Genomic DNA, 13,528 nt, shown 5'->3' on the forward strand with positions numbered 1-13,528 from the left:
TTTTAAGACCCCAAATGAGGTACGTTCCTCGTAATGAGGTACACTTGAGAGGTATGTACATGTCTTAGAATTAAGGTATAGCCAGGAAAGTTGTTTTAGGGCTGGACAATAGTGGGAGTTGTAGGACACAGTTGCAGATTTTGTGATTTGCATTCCTAGCATTCTTTCCAAAAGGTTTGATAGGGAGACTTTTATAGGCTGAAACGTATGGGAGGCAGCCTAAAGTGTGAGACACTGGTAGGCCGATGCAGTGTATTTTCAAGATGTTTGCTTAAGCATGGAAAGATTCTATAGAGGGATCCTAATTTTTTTATTGTTTTTTACTTTTTCCTTTATATGCAGGCATAATTTTAGGATGTTCTTCATCTCACATTGCTGCAGTCCTTACATATGGGTAGTCCGCTGTCCTCGGTCGGCCCGAATACCAAAGTATTAGGCTGACGTCGGTCAAGGCGCTTAAAACTGACATCAGGACGTCAGGGTACAAAAGCGCATGACCGACGTCATTTCCTCAGTCTTTTTTGCCGCATGGTCCGATGCAGAAGCAGCGTTGCAAGTGCCGTTCGGCGTTCTGAAATTTTTCGAATTCGGAGTTTCAGACCGAATCCAAGTTGGCTAAGTACCCCGTTGGGGATTATTTTGGTTTTTTCTTGCCTCAGTATTTTACCGGATGTCAGAAAAAGTGAATAACTGTATTTCATGTGGGAAACAGATACCGCATAGGGATTATCATTCTTTGTGTATTCCTTGTTTGGGGCCTGAGCACGACGTTGTTGGGTGTCGCTTTTGTGCTAGGTTCAATAAACGCACTATTAAGCGAAGGTTAGATTGTGCTAGGCTGATCTTTGGGAAACGGTGCAATTATAATATGCCGTCGGATTCTCCGGCGCCCGCTTCTGCAAAGAAGCGCAAAGACAAAGCAGTTAAACCCAGGCAAGATGAGTCGTCCGTTCGGATGCGGTTCTTTAGAGCTTCAGTGGAACCGGTGGTTCCGACGGAGACTTCTCTGGAGTCTCAGGGGGAGACTTTGATTTTGCAGGAAGTAGTCTCTCAGGAGGCAGGTCAGGCCGAAGGGGCTTCTCAAGTTACTGTACTCCCCTCCCTTCCTAGGGTGGTTAGGCCTTCTCCTTCGGTTTCCAAGGCTTCTCCCAGAGGCAGGCCAGTTTTAGCTCCTGTTGGGGTCTCTCCTAGTTCAGCAGGGTCTGTGCCTAAGAAGCACATGCTTAAAATGGCAGAAGATTTGATTACTCTGATTAGAGGTTCTCTGCCCCCTCCTGATAAGAGGCCTAGGGTGGAGCCAGAGTTGGGAAGTTTTGAACAGGCTTCGGATGTTTCAGAGTCTTGGCTGAAGACTTGCAGGAGTACTCTCCTTATTCTGATTCTGATGCAGATGATTCCACTCCTTCTGCTTCTCCTCCAGAGGATTTTTCTTTTTCAGAGACTCTTCATGCTATGAGGGAACATTTTAAGTGGGAAGGTCAGGACTTCTCTGATTCTAGGAAAAGGCTTAGGGAGTTTTTGCTGTTACCCCAGCATAGGCCTTTGGCTATACCCCTGTTCTGGATGTTGTGGAAGATGTGTTTGCAGAGGCTTCACTTAATCCTGATTCTCTGCCGCCTGCTCCTGTTAAGCCAGATAGGTATTACAGGGTGCCTGAGGCTCACAAATACCTTTATAAGAGTCCTAGGGCGGACCCAGAAACTATTAGTCAAGGACCTAAGGGTGTCAAGGCCTCTATTGTAAAAAATCCGGTTCCTTTAGATAAAGAAGCCGGAGCTTTGGATAGATGGGGAAAAAAGGTCTATACATCTTCTACCTTAGCTATGAGGGCTTTGAATTGCCAGTTTCATATGTTGAAATATCAAAACTTTCTTCTTTCCCAGTTGAAGTCTAAGGTGGATGCTCTGGCGGAAGGCATTGAGTCTAAAGAATTGCAAGATTTGGTGCATGTCTCTGAACAGGTGGGTAAGCATTCTTTACAGTGTGGTTTTGATGCTGTGCAGGCCTCGTCTAGGGTGGCTGCCACTGGCTCAGTTCTTCGCAGGCATGCCTGGTTGAAGGATCAGAATTTATCTGACCATGTTAAGACAAGGATTTTGGATGCTCCTTTGCAGTCTGATGTGTTGTTTGGTTCACCTGTGGAGTCAGTCTTGAAGAAAATGGAAGACAAGGCTAAGTCTATGCAGACTGTTAAAGATTTTTTGCAAGTTCAGCCTCCGAAGTTTAGTAGGAATTGGCCTGCTAAGGGGTGGACGTATCCTTCTTATGATTCTCAGTCTAGGGGTAGATCTAGGCGTGGTAGGGGCAGAGCTCAGAGTTCTTTCAGGCCTAGAACAGGGAGTTCCCCTGCACAATCTTTGGGTGAGGGCAGGGGCCAGTCCTTTCGTAAACAGGCCCAATGACCTACTTTTGCAGCTGCCAGATCCTTCTTGCCTGGCAGCACCTTTGGGAGGAAGGTTAGCACTCTTCAAGGAAAATTGGATGTTGGTTACCCAGGACAAATGGGTATTGGATATCATACACCAGGGTTACAAGTTTTATTTCCATACCTTGCCTCCTTTCAAAGGCATGCCGGACGTTCCTCCTCAGCAAAGACTAGAGGCCCACAATCAAATTTCTCTACTACTTCAAATAGGGGCCATACAACCGGTTCCTCTGCCAGAAGTGGGCCTAGGATTTTATTCTTGCCTGTTTCTAGTACCAAAGAAAGGAAACACGTGGAGACCAATTTTGGATTTATCCATCCTCAACACATATCTGGACATTCCCAAGTTCAAAATGTTAACGTTACAACAGCTTTTACCTCTGCTGGGCAAAGATCACTGGATGGTGACCCTGGATCTCAAGGAGGCTTACCTTCATGTTCCTATCAGGCCCAGTTGCAGGAAGTATCTGCGTTTTCGGGCTGGGACTTCACATTATCAGTTCTCTGCATTGCCCTTTGGCTTATCTACTGCGCCCAGAGTGTTCACGAAGGTTCTGGCTCCAGTAGTAGCTTTTTTCAGGCTAAGAGGAATACAAATTTATCCTTATTTGGACGATTGCCTGATACTGGCCCAAGGAAAGGACGAACTTCTTCATCATTTACAGTATGTGATGGCAGTGTTAAGATGCCTGGGGTATTCTGTGAACGAAATAAAGTCCAGTCTAGTACCCTCTCAGGACATGTGCTTTCTGGGTGTGAGACTGAATACAGCATCCCAGATGGCCTTTTTGACCCCGGACAAACAAACGAATCTTTCTCTTTACTTCCATCAGTTGTCTCATCAGTCCAGGCTGACTGCAAGGACAGTCCTTCAAGCCTTGGGGTTCATGGCATCTTGTATTCTGGTACTTCCCAATGCCAAACTGCATATGAGGAAGCTACAATGGTATCTCAAGAATGTATGGACACAGCACTGCCAAGATTTGGACACTGTCATTCAAATAATACCTTGCATTCAAAAGGAATTTTTGTGGTGGGCTCAGGAATGTCACCTAAACAAGGGACTGTCTGTGACCCGGCCAGAGGCGGGTCAGATTTTAACGACAGATGCCTCAGACAAAGCTTGGGGAGCTCATCTGAATGGAAAGTGGATACAAGACACGTGGCCTGCCAGACTTCAACATCTACATATCAACATGAAGGAGATGTTAGCAGTCCAATTTGCATTGATAGCTTTCAAGGATTTACTTCTTCCAGGGCAGGTGTTGATTCAAACAGACAACACAACTGTCATGTGGTACATCAACAAGCAAGGGGGAACGCATTCTTATCCTCTATGCAGACAAGCAATGATTTTGTGGGAGACTGCTCTCAGTTTACAGCTAAATCTTCAGGCAAGGTTTCTGCCAGGAGCACAGAACTCCTTAGCAGATGTGTTGAGCAGACAAATTATGGATCCCCACGAGTGGAAATTGGATCCTCATGTATTTCAGAGATTGACAGTGTTATGGGGAACTCCAGACATAGATCTGTTCGCTTCTCCACTGAATTACCAGCTGCCAAAGTTTTGCACAAAAGGTTTCATCCCTCGGCTTGGAAAGTGGATGCTCTCTCATTCAATTGGAGCAATCTTCACGTGTATGCCTTTCCACCTCTGCCTCTCCTCCCAAAGGTACTGCTGAAGGTCAGACAGGACAAGCCAAATATGATTTTAATAGCTCCAGATTGGCCTCGACAGCACTGGTACCCATTACTGAGAAGTCTGGTACAGGAGCCTCCATGGCCTTTGCCTTCGATTCCTCACCTGCTGTCTCAGGAGAACAGTCATTTACTCAATGTCAAACTTCATTCTCTACATCTGACAGCCTGGCATATTCTGTTTTAAACCCTGGAGGGTCTCAGCTTCCACAACAAGTTTTGAATGTTATTTTGGAGGCCAGAAGGCCTAGTACAAGGAAAGTTTACGCAGATAAATGGAGGAGATTTTTGTTTTGGAGTACTGCAAAGGATTTTGATGTTTCTAAACCTAATTTAAGTGTTGCGCTTCAATACCTTACTGAGTTATTGGACAAGGGTTTGTCCTTCTCCTCTATAAAGGTTCATGCTGCTTTAATTTCTGCTCACTATGACTGTGACCCACCATTATTTTCTCAGCCTTTGTTTAAGCAATTCCTTAGAGGGGCAAAAAATATAAGACCCCCACGTAGAGCTCCTACTCCTGCTTGGGATCTCAATTTTGTGTTGGAGAAACTCACTCTACAACCTTTTGAGCCTGCAGCATCGGCAGAGTTGAAATATTTATCTTGGAAGACTGCTTTTTTGTTGGCCATTACCTCTGCGAGAAGGGTTTCTGAATTACAGGCCCTTATGGCAGTTGAGCCTTTCTTAATTTTCCACAAGGACAGGGTGTCTTTGCGTACTAACCCTTCTTTTATGCCTAAAGTGGTTTCTAGTGTGGCTTTAAACCAAACTATTCATTTGCCTACTTTTTATGCAAACCCCCAAAATAAAGGGGAAAGGATTTTGCACACTTTGGATATACACAGACAGTTGCGTTATTATTTGAACAGAACTAAAGGGTTCAGGCAGTCTCAGCAGTTGTTTGTTTCTTTTGCTTTGGGTTCTCAGGGCAAACCTGTGTCAAAACAAACTATTTCTAAGTGGATTGGGTTTTGTATTGCCTTCTGTTATTCCCATCATGGTAAGGAGATTCCAGCTGGGATTAGGCCTCATTCCACTAGGGCTACTGCCACTTCTACAGCCTTTTTAAGGGGGGTGGCTACTAAAGATATTTTGGAAGCAGCTACTTGGAGTTCAGTGCATACTTTCTCTAAGCATTACCACCTTCCACTTTACTCTAAATCTAGGGCTGGATTTGCAACTGCAATTTTGCAAGGCATGTTGGCAGCTCCTAATTCTTTATAGTTTTGCCATCCTCCCTTACCTCTGCTTTGGGATTCTACCCATATGTAAGGACTGCAGCAATGTGAGATGAAGAACATAGTACAGTTTTGTACCTACCATAAATGTAGATGTTCGAAGATCCACATTGCTGCAGTCAATACCCTCCCGCCTTCCCCTCTGTTGTTGAAGGTGGTGGTGTGGTTTGTGTTGTACATAGTGTAAATATGGGGTGGTTGTTTAGGTTTTGCTGGTTTTTGGCTTTGGCCTTTCTTGTTAGGGCCTTCTGACATCTGGGGCAAGAAAAGACTGAGGAAATGACGTCGGTCATGCGCTTTTGTACCCTGACGTCCTGATGTCAGTTTTAAGCGCCTTGACCGACGTCAGCCTAATACTTTGGTATTCGGGCCGACCGAGGACAGCGGACTACCCATATGTAAGGACTGCAGCAATGTGGATCTTCGAACATCTACATTTATGGTAGGTACAAAACTGTACTTTTTCATTTGCTCTGACCCCTAAGAGTTTGGTTTGAATCTCACCAGTTTGATTATGGTGTTGTTGGCTCAGGTTAGGATAAAGAGTGATCTAGAAGTGAATAGCATTACTTAGTTGGGGTGGGGATAAGGAAGAGCTGTGTGATATCTATCCATGATAGACTTGAGAGGTTTTTGGGTTTGAATTTAGAGCTCCTGTAGGTTTTCTGCTAAGCCAGATGAGTGTTGAATCGTCTGCATATTGTACAATGGTAACATGTTTGCTGGCTGGATGGTGGTCATTTGTGAAAATATTAAGTGATCAGTGATAGATCCTTGAACTCCAGCAGAGTTGGAGAGAAAGGTGGAAAGTTTTTTCTGCCATTTTACAGCCTGAGATATGTTGGAGAGAGAGAACCTGAGAACCAAATGGTTGAGAATCCAGTTCTAGGGTGGGTAGTTTTTGAAAAGGGTTTTCACGGGAAACTGTGTTAAATGCTTTTGAAAGGGCTATTAAGATGGCTGAGGTGGGATTACCCAGGTTTCTATTTTGGTGTATATGGGCTGTTTTGGTGCTGTGATTTGGCTGAAAATAATGCTATGTTTGAGGAAGGTTATTTTTAGAGATTTATTTAAGGAGTTGGGATTGTACTTCTTTACGTAGTACTTTAGCCAGGAGAAAAGCTATTGGATGAAAGTTAGAGGTCTGTAGAATGCACCTCCTTTGTGAAGGGGAAGGATGTGGGATTTCTGCCAAAGTTATTAGGATGGATACAGTCTGTGTACAAGGGTGGTAGCTTTTAGTTGAAGGAAGAATTTGATAGTGGTTGTGGAGATAGTAGAAGGAGGTGGTTTTGGGAAATTCGATAGGTGAGGAGGGAGGAGGTATGGAATTAGGATTGCTATTTATAAGTGAGGTAACAGTTTGAAGACAGAGTTTAAATGGAATGCCTTGCTGTCTGATGGCGAGTTGGTGGAGGACGAGTGAATTGCCCTGAATGCAGGTGATTGTGGATTGCATACCAGAAGAATATTGCATTTTATGAAAGTTTTATGTAGTATATTTTTTGTCTTAAATTGTATTTGACTACCAGGTTTTATCTCCGAGTTTCTTGAGCAATTTGGTTTGCTTAGACAACCATGGGGCAGATCTGTTTTTGATGCGTTTAGTTCTAATAAGGGCAAGGGAGTTAAGCAGATCAAGAAAAAATTTGTTAAACATAGAGACAGCTTCATCTAATGGTGTAATATGTAACTGATTCTAGTTTATCGTTTTGAGGTTTGCTATGAAGGTATCAGTGTTGAAAGTAGTAAGGTTTCTAGCCTGGTTGTATTGCTGCTGTTTGCTAGTTTGTTTATTTTTTGATGACAAAGGTGGGTACATTGTTACTTAGGGTGTTAGGTAATGAGTCTGTAGAGCAGGTAGTATTTGGGGAGTTTGTCAGGATCCAGTCTATGATGGAATGTTGTGATGTGTTTTTGGTTTATCTGGTAGCGTAGGTCGTGACTTGGGAGAAGCCATGTAGACTGATTGCGTAGGTGTTCATATTGATCACTGCTGCAGTAGCTTTAGCTGTATGGTTTATATCCTGCAAAAGTACAACTGCTGGACAGCTTCCACAGCTTCACGGCACCTTCCACCTTTTGCACGTCCAAACTGACAGGCACTTGCAAGTGACCCGACTAAAAGGCTAGTTTGGGCGTGAAGCCCTTCGTTGCTTTACTGCTGCTGAGGGGTACGCTACTCTGAAGCTTTTGAAGCTCAACTGTCTGCTTGCGCTTTTCCTTCACTGGAAAGGCACGTCCCTTTGGGGAAAAAATTCCATTTTCATATTTTGTAGCTGTTTTATCACTTTCTTCTTCAGGAGAGTTATTTTAGAGTTGGGAGTGTTGTGTTTTAATGGACTGGCACAAGACTAACTTTTAAAGAGAGCTCATTTTTCCTGTCAGTTTAAAAGTGGTGTAAAGTAACTGAAAACATGCTTTCTGTGGAGAAGTTGTGTTTACTTTACTCTTGGGGGCAGACAGTGTTTTGAAGTGCTTTGTGCTGTGATTTTCTATCAGAAAGTAACTTTTGCAGAATGGTAGTTTTTACTGGCATTTGTTGCTTCTGTTCCATGGGAAAGGAGTAATACTTTAACAATGTATGAGAATTAGCTAAGCAGTGGACTCCATTAATTCAGATCAAGCTCAGGAGGTGGCTAGACGCTCATGAAGGAAGACGAGATTAATATAACATTAGAATGGAATTTAGAAAATATTCATGCTCTTTTTGGCCCCTCCCCCTCTGACTCGTTTGCCCCACATTTCATGGCATCTAGTGACATTAAGCATAAGAGGTGAGAGTTGGGGACTGGAATTTTCAGAAGATTTTACCAGGTTTCACATTTCAAATGAGATTGCTTCAGATGTTATGGCCTGCTCAGTGCTGTCTGCAGCATCTCCCAAAGGTGGTGTCTGTGTGTGTCTGTCTGTCCATAGTGCTTACCAAGCCATATAGCTGATTTGCTTCTATTTTAACATATTTTTTTAACAAAATAAAAGCTTATACATATTGTTTTTCTGTTAATACACAGTGAATAATGCTCATTCCTGATATCTAGTAGGAAATAATCTTAAGTCCAGGTGGTCAGCAGGTTTAAGGGATTTGGATGTGGGATGGAAAGTAAGGATTTGACTCTGGGGTGGGAGGACACCAAAATGGTCCATACTGGGCCAAGCAATTGCTAAAGACAGCCCTAATTATAAAAGTTATACATATCACTTTTGCTGATACTGTTTATTGCCCACTGGAGAAACAAAACATTGATTTGAAGATAGGATTTTGGAAAATGACTGGTAGAAGTCCATATTAAAGTTTACTGCACTGTAAATGAAATGTGCAGTAAAGGTTTGTCAGAAATTCAAGGCAGCTTCCTTATTTTTATGAGCAGTTGGCATGTGAAAAGTTGTGTTTTCTTTTTCTCAGTTATTTTCATAAACTTTTTGTACGTTCATTAAATCATTCTCCAAATCCATTCCCCCTTCCAAAAATGTTTGCTTTCCTTCTGTTTTGTCTGTTTGCTCTGTAGATTCAGAACCAGGACACACAAGTGAAACCTGGGGAGAAAGATTAATCTCACCTTACAGGACTTGCTCAGGTAATAAGGTTTCTCAGTATGTGTATAGTTAGATTTGTCATTAGTTCTTATACCACTTTACCACATTTTGAATTGTGGGCCTATCAATGCATCTGTCGCAACTCGCATACGTCTGTTTTCTTCACTCTTGTGTGCTTTGTTGCTGTATGTAGTCGTAGCCTGCAGTGTTAGCCAGCTTATGCATACATTTACTTGAAATGTTGCCTTTGCTGTACTGCCTGGAGCAACTAGTCATATTATTGGGGAGGGCCTTTGTGTACCACCACTGGGATGTTTTTCTTTTGACATCCCTATAGACACACGTTTTTGGAACCTTCACACTGTGGGGTGTACTTATTCTGTCAGTGCATGTCTGCTCCTGTGCTGCCCCATTTTTTTTCTGCCACACAGTTTGTCTTTCAATCCTAATGACTGCTGAATGGAAAGCTACTGGGTTTAGTGCTAAAGAAACATGTTAAGTGCTACAGTAGTCAGATCCATCTACCATCAGTGCCTGTACTGCCCAGTCCTAGTGCTCCAGGTGTAGGTGTACTGTAAGTGCCACTGCATCTACCGTCACTGCCTGTACTGCCCAGTCCTAGTGCCCAGTGTGTAGCTGTGCTGTAAGTGCCACTGCATCTACCGTCATTGTCTGTACTTCTCAGTCCTAGTGCCCAATGTGAAGGTGCGCTGTGCCACTGTATCTACCATCAGTGCTTGTACTACCTAGTCCTAGAGACCAATGTGAAGGTGCACTGTAAGTGCCACTGCATCTACTGTCAGTGCGTGTACTGCCCAGTCCCCAATGTGAAGGTGCACTGTAAGTGCCACTGCTTAAACTCTGCCACTTGCAGACAATGCCGTGAGAGCTCAAGGCCTTTTTTATAGCCAAAAGTATGGCCCAGTTAAGGGGTGGCCATGGGGAGGAGTTGGCATTTAGGTCCCTTGCATGTTCCCAGGTCAGACCTGAAGCAAATGGTGTAATCAACAGAGCCGGAGGACAAGGGTCAGCTAAAGCTTCCACTTGCTGAATGTACTGAAAAAAGAAATTGTCTGATGTCCCTTAGCTTGAGACGAGTCCAGCTTATGTCCAGTGCTGAGTGATTCTGACCACATAGATGCATCCCAGGCTTCCGCTGCTTAAATAGTCCCAGAACATTAACACCACACTTCCACACGTGAGCATTATGACAGTTGACATGCTGATGTGATGTAAACCCTCAAATCCCACATTAAGGGCTTGTAGTCAGACTTAGACTGGAGCAGGTCAATTCCCTTCAAACTTCTGCAAAGACAGGTAGACCCGCCATCCACAGTGGTCCTATGTTCAGCCAGAGATATTGGATGCATGCATATTGTTAAACAGCTTCTAGCAGTTGAAATCACTGGTGAAGGGCACTCTCTTTTACAGATGAGCAATTGATGCTAGTTTAGGGATCTGCACAGATCTGCCAGGCCCCTGTAGCATGCACCTGATGTCCTTCAAGGATGCATCTGCAGTCCTTACAAATGGGTTGTCCTGTCGTCAGGCAGCCCTTCGGTCGGCCGGATTCCAAAGTCTGGGTCTGGCTTCGGCTGGTGTCGCACTTCACCCGACGTCATTGCTGCAGTTACTCGGGTATAAAGGCATCAGCCGACACCATTTTCCTCAGTCTTTCTTGCCGCGTGGCGCCCGAAGCAGAAGCTGTTCGCAAGTGCCGGTCGGTCAGAACCAGAGATTACTACTACCGAATATTTCTACTACTACCGAAGACTTCTAAAAAGCTAAGTACCCCGTTGGGGACTCTTTCTTGCCTCAGCCGATGTCAGAAAAAGTGAATAACTGTTTAACTTGTGGGAAACAAATACCTCATAAAGATTTCCACTCTTACTGCTTACCTTGTTTAGGCCCAGACCACGACGTAGCAGCTTGTCTAGCCTGTGCTTCTTTTAACCGACGGACGCTTAGACGTCGGTCGGAATTTGCTGAGCAGTTTTTCAGCTCTGATTTTGCTTATATTATGCCGTCGGATCCTCCGACTTCACAAATATCCAAAAAATGCAAGGAAAAGGACCAACACTCGCGGTCCGCGGTTTTGGCCGAAACCTCGGTTAAGACAACCGCGAGTGTCTCGGTTTCGGCTGAAACCGAGCAAGCGGTTCTTCCTTCAGCCGAAAGCTTACCTTCTTCCGAGGCCTCTTCCAACCTGGTGGAATCGGCTTCTGAAATCCAACCTGCAGTTGTGGTTTCTCAGGAATTATCTGACACTATTCCCTTGGATATTTCAACCCCTGCACGTGGAGCTGCTAGGCCTCCTGCAGCCATGTCCATTAAGGCCTTTGCCAGGGCTAAAACAGCTAAAGCTACTAAATCTGTGCCTGTTAAGACCCCCTCTCACAGGCCTAGCTCCAGTTCCCAAATGCTTAGTTTAGCAGAGGATCTCATTTCTTTAATCCGGGATCCCAACCTCTCCCAGACAGGGCCTCTCACCCACCTCCAGAGAAGAGGCCTAGAGCAGAGCCCCTGACCCAGTTTCCACAGCTGATTCCTCTGATGATTCAGATAATACAAACCCTCCAGAGTCTCCCTTTTCCCCTTATGAAGACTCTGATGCTGAAGAGTCCATCCCTTCTGCCTCTCCACCTGAGGAATTTTCCTTTGGGGAAACCTTGCATGCTATGAGGGAACAATTTCAGTGGCAGGGCCAAGATTTTTCAGACTCCAGAAAAGGCTTAGAACCTTTTGCATTTACCACAACATAGGCCTTTAGCTATACCTCCAGTTCTGTCTGTTGTAGATGATGCATTTAATGATGCTTGTACTGCTCCTGATTCATTACCTCCGGCCCCTGCTAAGCCCGATAGGTTCTACAGGGTCCCGGACACACATCACCATTTATACAAGGCTCCTTTTGCAGATCCTGAGACTATCTCCCAGGGGCCTAAGGCTGTAGCATCTACCTCTGCCAAAAAATCCCCTCCCCTCTGAAAGGGAATCCAGGTCCTTAGAGATGGGGTAAAAAAGTTTACACTTCTGCTACTCTGTCAGCTAGGGCCTTGAACTGTCAATTTCATATGATCCAGTATCAAGAATTTATGCTAGACCAGTTAACCAAAAAACTGTCCTCTGATGAACCTTTAGACAAGAAATATGTTCAGGAAATGGTACATAACATTCAGCAAGTTAGTAACCATTCTTTAAAATGCGGCTATGATGCACTGGAGGCTTCCTTTAGATCAGCCATGACTGGCACAGTTATCAGAAGGCATGCATGGTTAAAAGAGCAGGCCTTACCGGACCATGTCAAATCAAAACTACTAGATGCTCCCATGGACAAGATCAATTTGTTTGGCTCTCCTGCACAACAGGTGCTGAAGAAGATGGAAGAGAAGGCAAAATCTGTCCAAACAGTGAAAGATTTCTTACAGGTCCAACCTCCAAGGTTTAGCAGGAATTGGCCCTCCAAGAATTGGTCCTTTCCAGACTCCTCCAAAGCACAGAGAGGAAGAAATAGGCGTTCAAGAGGGAGAAGCCAATCCAGAGGTGCCTACAGGGGACGCCAGTGGCAGGGTAACAACCAGCGAGGCACAGACACAGCCACCACCACTACTACAGGACAATCACAGTGACTTGGCTCTGGCACAGCCTACCAGGGAACAACTAGAAGCACCCTTAGGCGGGAAGCTAGCTTTATTTACAAAGAACTGGCATTACATCACAAGAGACAAGTGGATTTTGCAGACAATAGACCAAGGTTACAGGTTTCATTTCCATACTCTACCAGGAAAGAGAGGAATGCCAAACCTACCTCCAAATCAAAAGGCAGAAGCTCTACAACAAGTAAATCAATTATTAAAGATGAGAGCTGTGGAAAAGGTACCACATATGGAGCAAGGAAAGGGCTTTTACTCCAGACTCTTCCTAGTACCAAGGAAAGAAGGCAAATGGAGACCAATTCTCGATCTGTCCGCTTTAAACACATTCCTCATTGTTCCAAAATTCAAAATGCTGACCCTACAGCAGCTTCTTCCCATGCTGGGCAAGGAGTCTTGGCTGGTAACTCTAGATCTCAAGGAGGCATACCTGCACGTCCCCATACGACCAAATTGCAGAAGATACCTCAGATTTCTTGCAGGATCAGAGCATTATCAATTCTCAGCATTGCCCTTTGGCTTATCTACTGCGCCCAGAGTGTTCACGAAATGCCTGCCAGTAATCGCTCATTGCAGGCTTCAGGGGATCCAAATCTACCCTTACCTGGACGACTGCCTAATACAAGCGGACAACAAAAACAAGCTAGCAGAAGACTTGAAAAGAGTCATTTACCTTCTACAAGCCCTGGGATACACAGTCAATATAAAAAAGTCAAGGCTGATACCATCCCAAAAGATAACCTTTTTGGGTGCGGAGCTGGACACATCCAAACAAATGGCATTCCTAACAGTAGAAAAACAGGAGCAACTCCCTCTCTACTTCTTGGCATTAACCAAACAAAACCATCTAACAGCAAGAAAAGTCCTACAAGCATTGGGCTTCATGGCATCCTGCATAATTTTGGTCCCACATGCCAGACTGCATATGAGAAAACTACAGTGGTACCCAAGGAATTTATGGTCTCAGCACAAGC

The 13,528-nt window shown here is 44.4% G+C and overlaps 1 protein-coding gene across 2 annotated transcripts in view; it reads left to right on the plus strand.

The window, feature by feature from the left end:
- Positions 1-13,528, plus strand: part of ANKRD12 (ankyrin repeat domain 12) — a 1,254,496-nt gene that overhangs the window by 567,798 nt on the left and 673,170 nt on the right. The window contains exon 5 of one of the 2 annotated variants that reach the window (XM_044066536.1): positions 8,874-8,942. The exons of the other annotated variant lie outside the window; for it this stretch is intronic. Coding sequence (XP_043922471.1) covers positions 8,874-8,942 — 69 coding nt within the window. The remainder of the gene's footprint in view (positions 1-8,873; positions 8,943-13,528) is intronic. 2 annotated transcript variants of the gene reach the window in all.

Source organism: Protopterus annectens, chromosome 3.part1 (genome assembly GCF_019279795.1).
Source record: "Protopterus annectens isolate FY-2018-M chromosome 3.part1, PAN1.0, whole genome shotgun sequence".
NCBI lineage: Eukaryota > Metazoa > Chordata > Ceratodontiformes > Protopteridae > Protopterus > Protopterus annectens.